At 39.4% G+C, this 20,603-nt stretch overlaps 1 protein-coding gene across 2 annotated transcripts in view; it reads left to right on the top strand.

The window, feature by feature from the left end:
- Positions 1 to 20,603, top strand: part of kiaa0513 (KIAA0513 ortholog) — a 34,819-nt gene that overhangs the window by 4,658 nt on the left and 9,558 nt on the right. The window contains exons 2-10 of one of the 2 annotated variants that reach the window (XM_050072401.1): positions 7,662 to 8,258; positions 12,892 to 12,991; positions 13,296 to 13,369; positions 13,968 to 14,038; positions 14,973 to 15,180; positions 15,280 to 15,320; positions 15,470 to 15,542; positions 17,194 to 17,271; positions 17,714 to 17,743. In XM_050072401.1, coding sequence (XP_049928358.1) covers positions 7,858 to 8,258; positions 12,892 to 12,991; positions 13,296 to 13,369; positions 13,968 to 14,038; positions 14,973 to 15,180; positions 15,280 to 15,320; positions 15,470 to 15,542; positions 17,194 to 17,271; positions 17,714 to 17,743 — 1,076 coding nt within the window. In that variant the 5' untranslated portion in view covers positions 7,662 to 7,857. The remainder of the gene's footprint in view (positions 1 to 7,661; positions 8,259 to 12,891; positions 12,992 to 13,295; positions 13,370 to 13,967; positions 14,039 to 14,972; positions 15,181 to 15,279; positions 15,321 to 15,469; positions 15,543 to 17,193; positions 17,272 to 17,713; positions 17,744 to 20,603) is intronic. The other variant, XM_050072402.1, reaches the window with a different exon arrangement.

The following is a 20,603-nucleotide window of genomic DNA, read 5'->3' as shown; positions in this document are numbered from 1 at the left end:
TCTGCATTGCTTTTGTTTTGGTGACTGAGACATCCCAGTAGACACAATAATGAGGATACTGAACAACTTACCCTCTCAAATTACTCAAGGAAGCCAAAGGATTGTGGGTCAGGAAAGTCCCAAGTTGGGTATTAGTTCCCACCTCTATCAGGCTGAGCTTTGTTCAGGAATGCTTGAGAGAGCACTTTGGGTAATGGACTAGTGGCCTGAGAAGGGGACTTTGAAAGCACCTTGCTACTGTGCTGAATTGATGTTTTATAATACTGTATCTGACATGAAAGAAAAGCTGATTTATTGCTTTGCATTTGCCGCATGTTACCCATAAAGCCATAGTGACAAAGATAGATGAACTGTGAAGCACCATGAGTGTTGAGGTTGACGCCGCCATGCTCATATCTTGCTCAACTGATGTTTTTGCAGACGAGTGTGCTAAATAATATTTCCTGGGGGTGGGAAAGGCTCAGGGGCACGTTGCATAACGGTGCTGGCTTCCATGTGTGAATCATGCTAAGTGCAGCATACTCTGAAGATGAGAAAAGAGAACAGGACGGGTCTTGTGATGCTGTTGTGCTGCAACAAGCAGAGATCTTCTCCACCAAATCACTCAAGCTTTGGTATCTTTTCACCATCCTCCTTCATGACAGAAGCGCCTCTCTCTGTGGTCTGTGCGGGGGCAGATGTGTGTTTGTGGATATGTGTATGTTGCAGGAGGGATGTTTGGTGGGGGCTCCCCTTCTTGCTCGTGAAAGCAGAAATACTGCAGCCTTTGCGGTCTGAGTGAAGGAATGCTGATGTAATGAGTCCTCCAGTGTTTTATGCCTTTGTGTGTGCATTTGCTGTGGCCATGGCAGGACAGGAGGACAGGACACATTAATCAGGCCAAAAGGCGTCACTGGCCGGCAGGTGATTGTACTGCTGCCATCCATCCTCGGCAGGAAATCATGACTTGAGGAGCTCTGCTGCTAGCTTAGCTCGGCTCAGGCCTCCAGCTGTGACAGGCAACATTTCACACTTCCAGCATTGCCAGTAAGACTGTTGAACTGTGGGCCATATGCTCAGTTTTCCTGGTGAGATCTCACTTTGCCTCATCAACATGAAAAACTTAGGCTTTATTTATTCAGGAAGTCTTATTGAGAGATAGTCATATTGAGATCAACACTGGAGAGAGACCTTATATATATATATATATATACATACATATATATATATATATATATAGGGAGAGAGAGAGAGAGAGAGAGAGAGAGAGAGAGAGAGAGACATATATGGGTACGGTCCTTAGACGTTTTTGGTGGATAGTACCAAAAGCCAAACCAAAAGGACTTTTCAATTATATATTTGGTGTCAATTGAGGATGTTAAATATCTTGCCAACTTAGATAGTAAGGCCTCATAAATGAAAGCACAGATATGCTGATGCCTTGTAGATGTCAGTGATGACCATCCAACTTTTTGACATAACTCAAGAGTGGTAAGTGTGACAGCTGTCTTAAGCAATGAATTGAATGGCACAGTGGTAAATATCTTCCAGTGGTTTAAGGGTAGTGTCAGTAGCATTAGCATACAGAATATCTATATGATCCAGAGTAGAAACATATAGTGGCAACCTCTTGGGCTGAACAATGAAGCAATGTGGAAGTGCCAAAAACTGCAGTTCCTTGAATGGCCACTTGAGGATGGCTTGAAAAGCGAGTCAATCCCGATAGATCCCCATTTCAAAATGTTCATCTTTACAGCAGAAATAAACATGTCTACAGTCCAGTACAAAAAACAGATTTGATCTCTTTAGCTAATTTACCCATCCATGACATCTGTATGAGGGATACATATTTATATAAGTCACCCGTTTAGATGTTTTTAAGGCTTAAAGATATGCATAAACTGGTCAAGTTAACAAGCCACTTAAGTGTATTTTCAGTTCATCAAAGTAATTGTATTTTTTTGGTTGCCTAAAACAATCTTGCTCAGCATTTGGTTGTACTAAAAGACTTTCAAAGGAGTTGGATGTTCTGTTTTTCGGGTAGGTTTTGTTTGAATGATTTTAAGCCTGTTTTTCACTTGCAACAAGCATTAGCATTATCAAAGTTAACCGTAGCTGTAAATGCACCATACTAATCAAGCTAGAAGCTAGGGCTGTACCCAAATATTCGGATATTCGAATATTCGTTTCTATGGGGAGGTATTCGTTATGAAAATTTGGTATTCGATATTCGTTTTTTTATTTACTTTTTTTTTTTTTACATATTTTTTTGGTGCTAAATGTAGTCTTTTTGTTGTTGGTAAATGTAGGTTATCAATAAAAATCAAAACTTTTAAATTGCGTTGTTAAAAATGTGAAAATATAGTATAGCCTACCAACTGAGCTTGTGCGCACGGCACGCTTGAGCGCATCCGTCTGAGGCTGTGGATCAATGCCAAGTTTTACCACTTTATCACTATTCCCTCTAACTTGTAGCTGTTTTTTCGTTATCTTTTGAATTTAATATGAATTATGGAACCGTTTTTGTCAACGTTTGTTTCCCCCGTTTTGTACAATAAATTATTGTTTAAAGTTTCAACAAGTTTCTTTTGGAGTGCGTGACACAAGTGTGTTTTGAAAACGACCGCGGACTGTCACCTGCTCAACGCATCAGTACCTTCGGATGCCATGACAGTAATAGCCAATAATGTCAAAATATCATTTACAGACCGATTTAACAGACGATCACTGCTGCCCGACCCGCAGGTCCATTTGCGGGTCCCGCGGGTTACGGGTCGACCCGCGCATCACTACTCAGCTCAGTCTATAAAGGCTGTACACAACAGTAAGGCTATAGACATTATATTCTATTCAGGCCGGCAGAACCAGCAGCGCATCGGCTCTACAGTGCACGGCACTGCTGATTAACCATTTTATTGCAGCACAGAGTGTCTGCCAGCAACCAATTACTTGCAGAGGCTTCCTACAACTTGTTTCAATGGTTCCGATTTAATCAGAAGACAAATTAAACAGGATGACTAGCCAATGTGAAAATCAAAAGAAAGCATAGAATAATGTACTGAAGGAGACTGTTGTGCCAGCACATTTTTTTGTGGTTTGAGACCAAAGATCCGGTTGCCGCTGTGCTAGGTCCGAAAAAACCCCGGAGGCAGACCGGGGAGGCAACCCCGTCGTGAACGAATATTCGAATATTCCTTATAAATTCTGCCGAAGGTCCAAATGTTAAAAAATGGTATTTGGGACAGCCCTACTAGGGTTAGCTACACCTTCATGCCCAAATATGGTCCAAGATGGCCACAGCCAAATGCCAACTCAAGGCTTCAAAATAAGGGTGGCAACTTTTTGGGCAAGACACAGGCAACTAGCAATGCAGCTGGTTTTCATTGCCACTAGTTCTTTGACATAGGTTTGCTGTGTCTGGGCCATAACAGCCACCAGACAACCCATAACTGTCTTCAAAATCTGATTAATATTACCCTTTTCCAACTGAGACAGTGGAGCAGAGGAGGCACACGATGGTAAAAGCATAAAAATTGAAATCAGTTGGACAAGAAATATTTATGTTTAGAGTAAATAAGAGGGCGCGTGATATTGATCTATGTGGGACACCTTCATCAACCATCTGGGGACTTGATTTGAAGCAATCGGTAACAACTGTATGTATTCTTCCAGAAAGATAAGATTTGAACAAGCTATAAGCAGAATCATATAATCAATAAAAAGCATATTACTACCAAAAGCATTGGTCAGATCTGCAAAGAGAGCAGCACAGTGTTGTTGTTTTTTTATCAAGGGAGGTAACAATGTTATCATCAGTAGTTGCAGCAGTTATTGTACTATGAGCGGGCCTAAAGCCTGACTCTCCTCCAGAATGACACACGGTAGTGAGCTGACCAGAAATTATATGATTTTAAGCAGATAGGAAGGCTTAGATACAGGCTGATAGTTGTTAAGGTTAAACTTGAAAGAGGCATTGAGACAGTTTGCTTCCATCATGTCTTTTCCTTCATTTTTGCTGATATTTTTATATGTTACATATTTGTTTGCTTATGTGCATGTGTGTGTTTATCTCGGCCTTCATGCTGTGTGTGTGTGTCTGAATGTTTCACGCTGGGTCTTACTCACTAAATACTGCATTATATAACCTACTCATCTTCAAAGTGGCAGCCCAAACATACAGTCAGCCCCAGGGCTCCTAGCCTGTGTGTGTGTGTGTAATGATGTTATAGCTGTGTGAGTTCAGTCAGAAGACCAAACGGCGCATCGATAGAAGGGCTATAGCAGATTAGCTCAAGGACAGAGTGAAGGATGGAGGCCGGGGTGGGGAGTCCTGGGAAGCCCTGTGTGGGAGTCAGCAGTATTACAGACTGTGCTATGACTGGATCATTTATTTAAAATCAGACCAGTGTTGGGTACAGTGCTGTTTGAGTGACACAATGGACAGAAGTTCAGCAGACAGTTTATAATTGTGGGACATTAGATTAGATATGCAGTTTAAGAGTTTCCTGCATGTCTCTGTGGTTTTCAATCAATGATTTAAACTTCCTGTTATCTGCATGATATCAGTGCTGACTCATGGAAAAAAGGAAGCGGTTAGCTTCAGTAGTCATTTGAGATTTTATAAACACAGGCAAGCAACTTACTGATTGAAAGCTTCACAGGCTATGACGTACAAACTGCCCATGTTATGAACTTAAATACAATGTGGAGCTGCAACATCCTGTACTTACAGAGTCTCCTTATTAGATCAAATATAATTCTGGGATGTGTTCTGTTCACGTCAAAATGCTCCCTCCTTTTTTATGTCACTGCGCTGACAACAGCTGTTGCCAGAGGCATTCTGTTTTTGGGTTTGTTCGCCCATCAGTCTGCCTGTCCTAGTCTTGCAAACACGATATCTCAAGAACGCCTTGAAGTAATTCCCTCAAATTTTGCACCAGTATCCACCTGGACTCCAGCAAGAACTGATTAGATTTTGCTGGTCAAAGGTCAAGGTCACTAAAGGATTCATATGCTAATTATGACAAAATTTCCCACAAATGTCTAACAGAATAAAATGATGGAGTGATGACATTTTATATCTGAGAGGTGAAAGGTCAACTTCACTGCGACATCATATTGTTTTCTGGCCTTAATACAATGCCATAACTCAGGAACAGAAGGGGAAACATTCAGTCAGATACTGAATTGATGAATCTTTGGTGCCTTGAAACTGTGGTAATTGTAAAGATCTTCTGTGCTGCCAGAGGGAAGATGTGTGCAAAGCGTCCACCTTTTAGAATACGTAGCTTCTTTGCAGCAACATCCATATTTGAAGCACTGTCTGCCACCATGGCTACATATGAGCATGGATGTACATGAACTGTAAGTGCAACTTACAGTCGGTTGGCAATTTACAGTTTGTTGGCAGGGCCATACAATCGCGAGGCAATGATTCTAGTTTATTTCTGCTTTTTCCCCTTGTGAACTGAAAACTGATATGCATCAGTCCTGTTACAGAACTTAACTGAGCTGCTTAAGGTGTCTTTCTAGCAACTTCTGATTAAGGAATTAGAGATTAATCCATCAGGAAGCTTTTTAATGTCAGACCACAAAACCTACTGTGCTCAGGCGCTCTTTTAAGCTTATCAGCAACAACATAAAACCATACATGCATGTTCCAACTAACCCATTTAAATACAAGCTGCATTTTATGTGCTAAAAAGGTTATGCATTGTCAAGTCAAAAGGGTTGACAGGTGTATTGTATTTATATGCCCATGCCTTGTGCCATGTGTCTTTTTAAGTCCATATGTGTTGCTTTATTATTTGCTATTTTCAGCTTTTCAATTCAGATTCAAATAACAAAACTGAGAGAATTTGAATATCATGTTTTTTCTTCTAAACTTTTGTTGTTGGCTGTGGGGTTGGGGATTGTCTGTCATCTATAATGACTTTTTCACAACAGACATTTTCATCTTTTCATGGCAAGAAAAGTAGGTCTACACCTTTGAGTCACTGCCCACATCTCTGATTTTATCAGTTATTTCAATAGGATGGGTGCAGGGCTCCAACTAACAATGCGTGCTGTGAAAACGCTCCACTCAGTCTGATTATCAGTATATGGGGAAAGCCCAATAAGATTAATGATGACTGATGTTTCATGATGATAAAACGTGTCCTTCCTCATAGTTACTTCCTGGTGCACAGTCTGTTGTAGTAAGACAGGAGATAAAAGATCAGTAAGAAGGACAAACTGAACATGCCTCCGAATGGTGTCGGGTCTAAACTCTTCATCCTCTGCCGAGTGACAAATTGAATTTTAGGAGTGAAATCCAGCAGTGAGCTGTACTGTACCCAGAAGGAAATGCCAATGTCAGGTCCCTTTCCTCTCTCCTCTTTGGTCAACGCTTGCTGCGTGCCTTTTTCAAGATCCAGGATGTCAAATTTTTAGGCATGTTGGTGGCTATGTTAGACTTCCTCCAGACTAATTTGTTTTCATTTTAAAACTCATAACTGCTGCTGTGTTTACACCTAGCGTCCACATTACTTGGCATTTTGGAATTCCTAAAACAGAGATCCTTGAGACCCTGCTGACCCAGTTTTAATTAAAAAATTCCAGGGTTGCCTTTTAGTTTGGATGGGCAGAAACAGAAATGAATTTTAAAATAAAAAAGTGTGGATTTGTATCTGTATAGGTATCTGTATAAATATTTAATAACTTGACATTCATGTTATCCTCAGATTATTTGCAAAAACTTTGATGATCCCTTGACGTTTAATCCTCAGTTAAATTTTTAATTTGTCCAATACTTTGGTTTATGGCCAAATACCTGCAAAAATAATGGCATTCCCATCAGCCTTAGCTGTACTTATTATTTATTGCTTATCAACAAATGTTAGCATATTAACCAGCCCGGTCTCACCAATTCATGAAATGGACACCAAGTCTTAACAACGCATTACGTGTTGGTGGGCATAAAATGTGCTAAAATTACTTGCTAGCAACATGGAAACAATGCTAATGCAAAGTGAATGAGGGTTATTTGTCGTGGTGGACACACAAATTAAGCATAAAGAGTGAGATAGTCCATGTAGGGCTGGCAGGCGGGTGGGAGGGGTGGTGGATGGGTCAAGCAAACATGGACTTTCAACCAGGAGATGGCTTTTTGCATCCTGTGTGAAACCAAAAGTCAAAAAGCCAAAAGGACTTATGGAATACGCAAAATATTTTATGGACATTCTCTATGGAGTTACACATAGTACATAAGTTTACGTCGCTTACGTCCCATAAGTAGTTATATTTTAAGCAAAGCCATGATCTTTTCCTGAACTTGACCAACTATTTTTTTTATCCTGTGATCACTTGTGATAGACTTTGCACTGCCATTATTTTTGTGTTGCCAACACTTAATTTCAACACATTTCATGCCCAACACCACTTAATGCATTTTTAAGAGGTTGTGTCGATTTCACAGATTTCTGTGTTGTATTAACACACTAAACTAAGATGGCAAACTTGTAAACATTATGCTTGCTTAACGCCAGCAAGTTAGCATTGCCATTGTGAGCATGTTAGCATGCTGATGTTAGCATTTAGCAGGGACTCGCACATCCCACTCTCATTTGGATCTATTAGGTTGTCTCGTACATTTTTAGATGAATGTTAAAGATTAAAAAGATTTTTCCTTCCTTTGTTCACAGATGCATTGGGTTCGTGAGTTCACTTGATGTCGGCACCCTCAGGGGGTGGGAGGGCCTGCAGAATCAAAACCCAGTCATCACAGGTGAAACCTCCAACTAGCACATCTGTGACCACCCTCATGTTCCTACAGAGCACCAAATAGCTCATTCTGGAAAAAAAACACTGCTTCAGAGCTAAAAGGGACTTACTTCCAACATGGAGGGTGTAGCCATCGACAACCTTATAGACTTTGACCTACCCTCAGAGGCCACAACTCTCAGCATAGATGGAGGCCAACATCAAGGCCATACAGACATTTTCTCCCCAGAGCCGACATCTTCCATGGGAGTCCACCAGCAGCCCTTACTGCCAGAGCCCATGGCGCCAACCAAGCCCAGCCCTCACCACCACCACCACAATCACCAAGAGGAAGGAGGCAATGACAGCGATGCTACAGAGTCGGCAGACAGCGAGAATGACATGGACCCGCCATCGCATATGTGGGAGCTGAGGAGGTCGTCATCTTCGTCCGCCCACAGTGGAGAGGAGGCTGATGCAGAGACAGTGGAGAGGAGGCAGTTCATGAAGGCTTATGTGGAGAAGGTGTTTCATGGAAGGTAAGGAGGAACTATTTTTTAATATGTGTATGTGTTTTACAAAGATTCATTCGATCAGTCAGTTCATAAGATAGCGAAGGTAGGATTATTTTTGTGAAACTAGAACTACAACCTAGTTTGCCCTCATTCAGTCAGTTGAAAGAAACATGATCAACAATTTGAAAGCCCCTATGTGACACGTTGGAAGAAAATCTCTTTTGGCAACTCCAAGAAAAAAAAAAGACTGCATCAGTTTTCACCTGGATTTTATTATTTTTCTACAAACAAAAATGTATGCCGGCAGAATATTTTGAAACATGCTACAGTAATGGAGCTTTGAAGTGTAACCATATCTCTTTTTATAGAAGGAATAGCACATTCTTTGTCTTACAAAAAAGCATTACAAGTTCTTGCAGAATGGTTGTACAGGTTATACAAAAGTAATAAGCATCAGCGACTCATTATTGTAATCATTGCTAATACAGTTTCAGATGTACAGCTAGATGAATATCTGTCAAAATTGCACCCAAATATAAATTTGAAAAAATGCATTGGTACTGTTTAAATGCACATAGATATTAATCATACACAGAATTGTTTGCAAATATATATTGCAAAGTGTCAATTCCCTGATAAGTCACTTGACAGAAAAAAATCGAAACCTTGAGGAAATTCCTTCAAATCTGGTGCAAATGTCCACTTGGACTCAATGAACTGAGTAGATTTTGGTGGTCATAGATCAAGGTCAGTGTGACCTTGCATCCCACTCATTCTCGAGAATGGGATATCTCCAGAAGGACTCGAGGGAATTTCTTCAAATTTGGCACAAATGTCCACTTGGAGACTGTGACTTCATAATGTTCTTCAAAAACACTTTTCTGGCCATTACTCAGTGTCATAATTCAGGAACAGAAATGGAGACATTTGGTCAGATGATGAATTGGTGAGACTAATTTTGGATGTCCACTTTGAAACTGTGCTGATTGTATAAATCATGTGTAATGCCGGTGGGAAGATGTGTGTGATGCATCCACGTTTTCACAGACATGGATGTAAACTGTAACTGCAACTTGATTGGTTGGTAAAGGCATAACTTTGAAGCAGTAATTCTAGTTAGAGATCAGTGTTAGTCATGGTGACTGCACAAAGCACCACAGAAACATACAGTATAGAGACAGTCCTCATTAGCTCATAGAGATACTGCAGACACTTTTTTGGGACAGTAAGTGTTGTGTTGCTGGATGGCAGCCACCATAGTATGGGTGCAGGGGAAGAGATGAAGGCTGAAGGTGCCCTTTCGCTGCATCAGCTCATTTCAGAGAGTGCTAAGTAGGGTCTAAGAGGGACCTGATGGTCTCCCACTATGGAAGCGGAATCTGCCAAATCAAAATCCCCACTGATTCTGGCTTTACTCTGCTCCTCCACCAAAGAAGCATAGGGAAGTAGCTGTAGGTGCTTTTTTTTTTTTTTTTTTTTACTCTGGGATTTTACTGTGATTAAATGAACAAGGTTTAGCCCTCTAGGCAGGACTTGTACCTCCCCTCATTTGCACAAATAAGAAGAAATGCATAAAAAAATGCATGAAGAAATGTATGAAGTCAATAATGCGGAAATAAATAACTTTTAGGAAATAAAAAGGGGAAATACAAAGGGAAGTAAATAAATAAGTATCATTAAAAATGAATAAATACATTTAAAATTAAACAAAAAATGCAAAATTTGGTTAAAAAACATTCATTTTAAATGAATAAAATAAATGCAAAAATGAATAAATGGATAAAAATAATCAATTTAGATAAATAAAAGGGAAAACTAACTAGTAAAGTTAATACATTGGAGAATAAATACAAAGGTAAATAACTAAAGACGCAAATGAAAACATTTTTATTTTGGCAGCTTCCGTCCTCCATATACCACTGCCTGTAGAAAGTCTACACTCAATAATGTGACAACATTTTAAACCCTCTGGCATCAATAACTTTGGTAGTAGTTCCTTAGCACACAACACTACACTATGGTGGCTTTTTTTTTATACTTTTACATTACTCGATAACTAACAGAAACTTCTCTGACCTCACCCTCCCCATTTTTCAGCAGTTTTTATTATTTATCTCATAAGTTTTTTTTGGTGTTGTTGATGCAGTGACTTTTTCGTTGATGACTGCTATGTTTTGTCAGATTGTTTTCCTTTTTCCTGACTGTGTGGTCCCGTCACTTTCTCCTGCTTTAGGCTGTGACATCACTTTTATTCAGATCAACTCTGTTCTGTCTTTGTCACCCAGAATAACTAGAAACATTCACCCACTCAAAGATTCCCATGACTCACCAGCAGAGGCCCATGGGGGACATGAATGAAAATTTGACAAGAAATCAAATGTGAGCAGGGTGAAATGTTTAAAGGGCAGTTCTAAATATCAGGGTACCTTTGTATTAAATTTTGCAGACATGTATTGAACTTTTTCTGGCATTTTTGGGGCAGGCTAGATTATTTCTGACAGTGCTGAATACAGTATATCTGATAGGTAATTTGCCATCTGTGGGTCACGGACCTCTTTGGTCAGTGAATTGACACACTGACTCCTTTTTTAATGTCATAATACATCTTGTCTAAAAGAATTAATTTCTGGCCATGAGAACTCCAGGTCTGCAGTCTCCTTGTGATGACCTGCACCCTCTTTACCCTCTTTAAGGCAGTCTAGTCTTCTTTTAAGGCTGGACTCTGTAAGTAAATTGCTTATCATCTGAATCCTTCTCTATGTTGACTGGATTATGCAACCCTAAACCTTTGCATTTCAGGACTACACAGCTTGCCTGGCTACTTTTCTAAAATTGCACTCTTGCAAAACTTACATTTTTACTGTAAAGCAGTGGTGTAGAGGAGGGTATACGCAGGTATACAGGGTATACCCACATCTTTTTCTGGCCAATTACAGTACACCCACCTATCAGACAAAAAAACATTAGACTATATAGGAGAGTATGCCCACTTCCTCCTCTGTATCTTACCCAGCTACTAAGTAGTACATCCACCTCATCAGCTACCACTACACCACTGATGTAAAGGTACTGCCAGATCAGCCTCAGCTAGGTTCTCATTGTGTGAGATGGCCATTAGTGTAACACAGTGTACTGTGCTGTATTCTCCAGCAGGAGACACATTGCTGCGGATATTCAGTGGGCCACATAGCCTACCCTAGAATTAATTTTGGAAGCTAGAAACTTTTTTGGTGTATAGCGCAAGGCAAGCAATTCCATTGGACTGAATAAGCACCATTTGGTTCCAATATTTTTATATATCTATGTTTTAGCCAAGGCAGTTCCCGGAAATACCTTTTTTGTCTACAAGATTTTATTTATTACTTGCAGCCCGTACTGGCCAGTTAAGAGGAGTAAAAAACAGTCAGTGACGAATAAAACCATCATTATTGTGAATTGTGAATCCCTGCATCTAGGAGAGGCCCTTGAGCATACAGTCATGAATGTGAACAAAAGATATTAGGCTGATTGGTCCAGTAGTGTGTGAATTTAGCTGTTGACAGACATACACACGCACAGACATGACTGATTGCCTGATTCCCTCTGGGCTTACACTTGGCAGAGATAACCAGCCTGGCTCTTTCCAAAGGTAACAAAATCAGTCTTCTCATCTAACTCAAGGGCTGTTCCCGACTCAGAATTATGTCAGTCCAATGAGATTTGGCTGTTTATCACGAATATTCAACACTTCATTTTTTTTCCCATATAAAGTTTTAAAGTTTGAACGGAGCTAAGTTGGATGCTCAGTGTGACAGCGGCATTCATGTAATATAGTAAACAAGCTAACAGCACTAACGGCAGATTGGAAATGTGCGAAAACATTTTTTGCCGACACTAGATATCAAACAAAAGCCAGAGACTCTGTCGTTTTAAGTGTCAGTTAGCTGTAAATTCACCACTTACAAGCAGGTGAGAGAAGATAATGTTTTCTTCGAGCCTTACGTTGGAAAGTTTCCTCTCCTCTGTGCTGCTACATCACGTCAGCAGCTGTCTGTACCAAAGAGTAGCATGCAGCAAAATCTGGGGGCCAAAACTTCCCCAGATGTACACTGCACAGCAAGCTGTCAAGCAAAAAAAAACATAAACAAAAAAAAAAGATGCTCAACCTGAAGCAATCTCAGTTAACTGACGAGTCTTCAACTGACTATTTGAATCTCCTAATTTCATTGGGCAGCCCTATCTTAACTCTCAAAAGAACTCTTCCAAATATATTGAAATATTTCTTTTAAAGTCCCCAAGATTGCCAATCTTGAGCTTGGTAGTATAAACACAGTTGTAACCCACCGACACTTCTTGACATTGCTAATACAGTAATTTATTTGGTATTTTAAAATTTTTTGTATGTTTTCCCTCTGTTTATGTTCACACTAAGTCTACATAGATCTATCTTATGTTAATTTTTTATTATCTTTTTAACTTTACAAACCACTTTTTATGGATTTAATGCCCATGTGAAGTTCTGTTAAGTCCTGTCAGATTCTCAGTGAAACACAGTCATTTAATATAATCAATAGTAAAATCAATCTGATAAATCATGAAGTTAACAAAACCAGCTTCTGTGAAGCGACTTTCCACAGGGTCTGTGACTGTAATGATTTTTTGGACCATGTTTTCACAGGGAGGACTTTGACCAGGAAGAGAAGGCTCGTTTTGGAGAGCTGTGCAGTGGAGAGAACGGCAAAGGCAGGGAGTGGTTTGCCAAATACGTCAGTGCACAGGTGAATATGGGGAAATGGTGACTCGTTAGATGTCAGACCTGACCTGTAAGGGAAGAAATAACTACAACATTCCACATGCATTGGCCAAGAATTACAGGTTCTTGTTGGACCTCTACACACTGTACATAAAAAAGGTCACACATTCTAGTAAAATACCCACATATGCAGGAAATCAAACTGAAATATCTTGTAAAATAAGTAGTGGAGTTTATTTATGTAACTTAGCTGACGATTGTTGCGGTCTTGTCTCTATACTAAGCTTTCCTGTACAAACTCATAACTCTCTTTCATACTTTGTTTACAGCGCTGCCACTCTAAATGTGTGAGTGAAGCCACCTTCTACAGACTGGTGCAGTCTTTTGCGGTTGTGCTGTTTGAGTGAGTCTTTATGTGGTTGACTTTGTTAAGACCAACTTAATGTAATCATCTAATCTCATTGCACTGTAAAGTATAAGGTAGATGATAATTTATAAAGTTGTTCATGTCAGCATTTCCCATAAAAAGACAAAAACCTCTCAATACCAGTTACTCAAACAGGAGAAAATAATGCATTATGGGACTATTTTCAGCAGCGGATAAATACCCATATGGCGCTCTAGTAAGTGTTTCTTGCAGCAGGAGTGTGTTGAGTCCAAATAAACCACAGTGTGGGTATTCACAGTTATGAAGGAACATGACACCCAGTGCAACAGTTTGATTCACTGATGTGTTTTTAATAGTTTTTGGACAACAATGGAGCTCTACAGCACAGAGGAAGATGATGCATTAGACCTTGAATACACAGACAACACAAGGGATTAGTAAGATCAACAGTAGGATCAACTCACTCTGGGTTGTGTCTATTCATGGGATTTGTTGCCAAGAAGAAAAATACATCACCTACTCATCCTTTTAGTGAACAAGCTGTAGTAAAATACATCATTTCTAGCAGCAAGGTCATGACAGGATCACCACTAAAGAAATGGTGTGTTTACAGATGTTACCAGATGGATGACTACAGCCCAGCCAAAAACCTTATGACGATGTGCTTCACATACTACTACATTGGTAAGGTCTAGTTCACTCTTTATCTGGCATGTATATTCATGACTTTTCTTTTCAAACAATCAGTCACTGTTTTAACATAAACACAGGCCTCTGTTGCCCAAATGAAAAGAGCAACCAGAGCTCCCAATTGCAAGAGAAAAGGGTTACCAAGCAAAAGAGAACATGTTTAGGTAAAGATATTCCTCCTCAGTGCTGATTCAGAGGGTGTCACCACCACAGGCTGTTCCTGTGGTTTCTCTTGCAGCAACACCACAGACACATATGCAGTGACTTTGTCGAGTTGCATGACGGTAGTGTATTTGTGCTTATGCAAGCAGGAAGCTTTCGGTGATTAGTGTACCACAGTGGCACAGTACGTGTTTCTACGTCCTTCTACTGTCAGGCCTGCTATAATTATGTTTTACACACAAAACAAAACGTGCACTATAGGCAACTTTGCATGGTGATGAACAGCTGCAGAGGTCTCCTCATAAACATAAACTACAAAGAAACATCCCTGGTCCAAAGGAAGACTAAATGTGCACGTTAACAGTTCTTTGTCTTCCCCAGTTGGAACACTATGAACACTAAATGATCCATCCGAAGCTGATGGATTAATTATTGTTTCCATTTCCAACTCACTGGGTTGCAGATGGCTGAGAAGAAGCTAATTGGTCCATCAGACTTCATTTTTTTTCTAAATGTGAACACCTGAGAGATTAACCTTGCCTCAGAGGCTAAACAGTAATTAGCCATTGGTAAATGTTCTAAGGCACACTGTTTATCAGCCCACCAGTCTGTTGTGCCATAGACCAAGGACACCACAGAGAGACTGAGTTAAAAAGACAGACTGATGTGCAAATAAATTTGCCTTATGGGGATTTAAAACAATGTTTTAATGATGCCATGTACAAATAGACGTCCTCTTTTGACCTTCTGCTCTCCGCTTGCTCAGGGAAGTCCCAGCCATCTCCCTCAGAGTTGCTGGATCGTGGTGGTCCTCCAGCTGGTCTGGACTCGTACCTCAACAAGGCCAACTTCTGGCTGTCCGGGAAGAAGGATGCTGCTGAGCGCCTCCTCAAGAACACATCTAAAAGTGACGTCAAAGGCTTCTTTGGAGGCTTAGAGAGCAAGCTAAGAAGCTCAATAGCTGCCAAGACTGAGTGAGCAAATGCATCTTCTCCTTTACATTCTTGTCATTAACACAGCTATACATAGTTTTCATTCCTCTCTCTTTATCTTCACCGCATTCTTATTTCAAGGGATGGTGAAAGCCCAGTTGAGACAAAGCCCAAATCACCAGGTATGATGCACCAAAAATCTCTTGCGCTGCACTCATTACAGTGCAAAAAGCTATTTCCTTCTTCTGCCCCACTTTTCTATTTTATAAAATGTGATTTAGAAATGACTTGAGCTGTACCAGTGCCTGTCATGTGTCCTCTTCCATCCCAGTGTCAGAGGCTCCAGAGGAAAAGAAAGGAGAGAAGGTGTATCTGTACACCCACCTGAAGCAGCAACCCATCTGGTAAGTTGGGGAAACTGGCGGAACAGAACACTAACAGGAGCTCTCTAGCTTCACCATGTACTGTCCTCTGCTAAATTCTCCATTGTGTTCACCAGCCAAATCAGTTTTTTTTGCTGAAAACAGCATCCTCCTGCCAAAATTTACGCTATGAGAGTGGTGTCATAAAAATAGCTATAAAATCAAAACATTGAGCACAGTTCTCTGTGGATTTATCACCGCAATAACCTCTTCCACATACACTGTTGTGTGTACCTTTTTCCTTAATATAAAAATACTGATTGTCGGAATACTACCACTGTAGTTGCTATTACCACCTCTTCATAGCTCCAGAGTCTGAAGTCTTATATTTAGTGGTTAAAGCTACAGTTGGTAACTTTTTTGGTAAATCAATCAATCAATCAATCACAGTACACTTAAATATGTTACTGAAAACATTTGAGGAGAGAAACAGGCAACGCAGTAACAGAATCTTGATTCATATTTGATCAGCGCTGCCTAGTTTGACAGTTTGACTGCAGTTAATGAACAGTGATTGACATGATTGACAGCTGCTTGACAGACTCCTCGACTCTGATTGGTTGTTTTCATTCAGCTGTGGTGGTTTTTGGCAAATGCCATTAGAAGCACCACAAGGAGGAGGAGGAGGAGGAGGAGGAGGAGGAAGATGTTTTTTTTTTTCACAGATTATCTTTCTCGTGGATTGCTGTGTGGATGTAGTGATAGTTTTAGCAAATTCTAAACAAAAATAAAGTCATTATTATAAAAGTTTTCAGTGTATTATACTGCAGGAGTTGTTTCAGAAGATTCTATGAATCTCTGGTCACTGTGACCTCACAAAACTAGTTTTCTCAACTCAAGAATTCATGTGCTAAATATGACAAAATCTCACACAAATGTCTAAGATAATGAAGTGACAACATTTGATATCCAGAAGGTCACAAGTCAGCTTCACTGTGACATCATAATGTTCTACATAAAACACTTTACTGGCCATTATTCAGCGTCATATCTCAGGAACAGAAGGGGAAACATTTGGTCAGATAGTGAGTTGGTGACACTAATCTTGGGTGTCCACCTTGAAACTGTGCTGATTTTGTAGATCCTCTGCTGCCAGGTTAAAGATGTGTGTGAAGCATTCATGTTTTCACAGACATGGATGTAAATTGTAAGTGCTACTTACAGTAAATGGTTTGCAGAGGTATACAACTTCTTTTTTTTGTTGAGTTTTTAGGGGACTGGTGTGGTAAAAAAAAAATCATATGTTTCACAGAAGACAAAATGCAATAATTTTAGAATAATCAGTGTTACAGAAATATGTATATATTGTTTCTTACCTCTTTGAATCATTAGTGGCCCTCATGTTGGCATCCACTGATGTACGGTGTGATTTGATGAGATGATGAGATAAAAATGGCTGGCCACATTAAGTGTGCATCAAAGCATTGTAATATGTGAATCATGTCATGGCTTAGTGACCATGTGCCTTCATGCTTTGCCTGGAGAAATAAGATGTGGCAGGTTTAACTGGACTGATTATGACATGATTTCATTCTTTGCAATCACTGTCTGTCATTTGCAGCCTCATTTCAAGTGGTTTGGTGAATAAGGGAAGGCAGGCAACCAATAATATGTCGTCCGTTCTCTCTGCCAGGCACACATTAAGGTTTTGGAATGCTGCATTTTTTGATGCTGTCCATTGTGAGAGGAAGAAAAGATCACCAACCACGAGGTGAGTCTGAGTGTGAATCTAAACAGATAAATAATTTTAAAAACTATATATTAAAATAAATGTATCATAATGTATGTATGGACTGTGGAAAACATCTATGATCTTTAAAACATAAGTGTGTTGTTTTTTTGTGCGCTCCTGTGTCACTGTATCCGTCTGAGGGAATTTAAATAAAGGTTGGAGTACTGCTGGCTTCAGCAAAGAGCTGTATGTAAAGACAACTGTCACAGTCTGAACCACTACTGTCTCCTGATGCCCCACAGCCTCTCTTCTCTTGTCTTCTCTTGTCTTCTCTTGTCTTCTCTTCTCTTCTCTTCTCTTCTCTTCTCTTCTCTTCTCTTCTCTTCTCTTCTCTTCTCTTCTACAAGCTGTTGTTGTTGTTCTCCCTCTTTCCGCATGTTGACTTTAACCCTTTGTCTTCTTGTGCCTTGCTGCCGGGCAGGGGAGCGCAGGATGAAGAGAAAGACGAGAGGTCTGTCCTTGTATTTGTCCACTGCCCTAAAAAACTACTCAGACTAACAGAAAAAGCAAAAGAGGAGAAGAAGGGCAGGGGCTTTGTCATTGTATCACAAATCCTATAGAAACAGGTACCATCATGGAGGTCCTGTGTAGACATTGTTTGGTGATAATAAAAACAGCATTTTCTTTCGATAGTTGTTTTTGTGATGAATTGGAATGTTTTGTGTATTTGGCGCTTCCCTTTTTGGTCATAGTCTGAGCATGAGGAGCTGTATTGAGGATTTACACAGCGAGCAACAAGTAGCTTAGAAGGCTTAGAAGCTAGTGATGGTTTGTGGTGTGTGTAAAACATTGTCAAAATTCTATCAGGGTGGCCATGACCCCCCTGGCCAGCCCTTGGCGGTGCCACTGAAGCCAACACTCCCAGTTCAAAATCAAAAATTAAATTGTTCATAGCCCTGTTAGTCTGAAGCTTTCCTACAGATTAATTACAGGCTTTTACAATGTTTTAACTATAATCTATTAATACATTTAAAACCTGCTGTGGGGCAATGTTTATGTCCTTTATACATGTTCATGTGGGGGAAGGGCTACACAGCCCAGAAGGTGGTTTCATGGCAATATACTGTTTAGCCATGCGACTACAAAAGCAGGGACAGAGACTTACTATAAATGAAACATGGAGGTTAACAGTTCAGGTATCAAAATATCTATTCTCTATCTATTTTATTGAAGGAAATGCATTTAAAATATTGATTGGGCATCAAAAATATGCACATTGCCTAGTTGAGAAACAGTAAATGTTTACAAGAAAACTTCACCGAGTACCTTTAAATTAAAGAAAGCCATCTTTAAATTAGAGCAATCAGAAAATGGAAACTGTAAATGCCAGGGCAGGAAACAAGTGAATTGTCAGTTTGAATACAATAAATAGAAAATCAAAATGAAATTCAAACAAAATATCAAAAAAATAATTAAAAAAGAAGATCACAATAAATTAAAATAGATTTAAAAAAAAATAAAATTTAAATAGAGTAAAGGATAAAATTCAAATAGAATATCAAAGTAAAATTTAAATGTAGTATAAAAATAAAATGTAATTAATTTGTCAAAATAATTTTTAAATAGAGTATAAAAATACAATTTAAATAGAATATCAAAATAAAATTTAAATGAAATACAAAGAATAAATAGAGTATGAAAGAAAATTCAAATAGAATAACAAAATAAAATTTAAATAGAGCATTAAAAATAAAATGTACTCAGAAGGTAAAAATAAAAATCCATTTTAAAATCCGATCACTAATTAATCAGTTCATTGATGTGTCATTAGGAAATTTAGATTACTCAATTTTTAGTTTATCAATTGATTTTAATTAAACATGGTACTAGTGTGCAGTGGCACACTCCAGACTCACATGGTTGTGAGACTGAGCATCACAGTAAAACAGAGGCAGCTTCCAGAATGGTTATAAAAAGCATTAAAAGCTGAGGGAGATATTGAGAGACGCGGTAGATGACAGAAACACATTGTCCTAGAGTGGGTTGATGTGAGAGCAGCTTGGTGTTTAGCCCTGTGCTGAAGGGTCAGGCTTAAGGTCTGGGAGTTGCCCTGGGTCTATTTTGCAGCTTGTCAGATGCGCTCTAGTGAACATGGACAGGATAGTCTCAAATGGTAAATCCCCAGACTGGATGACAGGAGTCTGTGGGACTGTGTTTGGTATAAATTAAAAGATATAATCTGCTTAATCACAGCAGACCAATGATGTCCGTAGCACTAGAATTATAATTTGGATGTGGTTTTATTGTAATTATAATAGGATTACTGTGTGTGTGATCATTGTGTTTGAGTAATGTATGTATATATATATTTTTTTTTTTTTTTTTTTTTGACTGCACCCTATTTTGTTGTTAAGCTTTGTATGACTTCCTTACTGGTTTTTACTGTATTATTTCATCTTCCTTCATTTGGCTTCTGTTGGCATGGTGTGGTGATGTGATTCACCTTGGTGTTCTATCACGCTGCTGTTGAAATGATTTTTGTGCCTATCTTTGAGGAGTAAAAGCACCACACCCACACAGTTAATATCCTGAATGTGTAAAGAGACCTTGTATAATGTCTGGGATGGTATTTATATCTGGAGCAGGAGACAGAGGCAGCAGATCACTGCAGTCTGAAGGTGTTCTCTGCCTCTTCACAGCTCACTGCACGTTCACACCATTAATCTCATTGCATGTGATATTTTCTCTCCCCCTCCTACTGCATGTTCCCTTTGCTCTCTCTTTTTCACCATATTTGCATGCTTCTATGTTTCCACTGCAGATTGATTGCAGGGATATGCTGCACATGCCGTAAATAGAAATATCAACTTTAAAACAATTGAACACAGCCATATGCTGATGTTGAAGTTTGGAGATGTGTACATAATCATTCCTGCCAACACCTTGGTAAATATGCTATTGGTAGATGTGGTGTTATTTTAATATATTCATAGAGAACCTATAGTACAGTAAATGTTTCCCTTACATTGTACAGCCAAATCTACAGGATCAGTTATATCCTTTGTAATACATTCAACACAGCTTTTTCTGGACAAAAGAGTCAAAAATCAACCCAATCCTCAGACAGAAATGTTGGCATTGTATGTTTCTGCAAACCATAGATATGTTACATTTTTAGGTTATTATGTAGCAGATTCATTGAAGCTTTGGAAGCATTAATATAATGCAGGAAGCACAGCAATGACTCACTAAAAAACATCCAGATTTTTTATTTGTTGGTCTCAAACAGTGGTCTGCAGCTTGGTGCCCATCTCGCCTGTAGCTGTGACACCATCCACCATCCCCTCCACCTCCTCATGACAAAGTTAGCT

The sequence above is a fragment of the Epinephelus moara genome, chromosome 20, assembly GCF_006386435.1.
Source record: "Epinephelus moara isolate mb chromosome 20, YSFRI_EMoa_1.0, whole genome shotgun sequence".
Classification (NCBI taxonomy): domain Eukaryota; kingdom Metazoa; phylum Chordata; class Actinopteri; order Perciformes; family Serranidae; genus Epinephelus; species Epinephelus moara.
The sequence above is the reverse complement of the archived record's forward strand: the minus strand, read 5'-3'. Positions and strand labels throughout refer to the sequence as shown.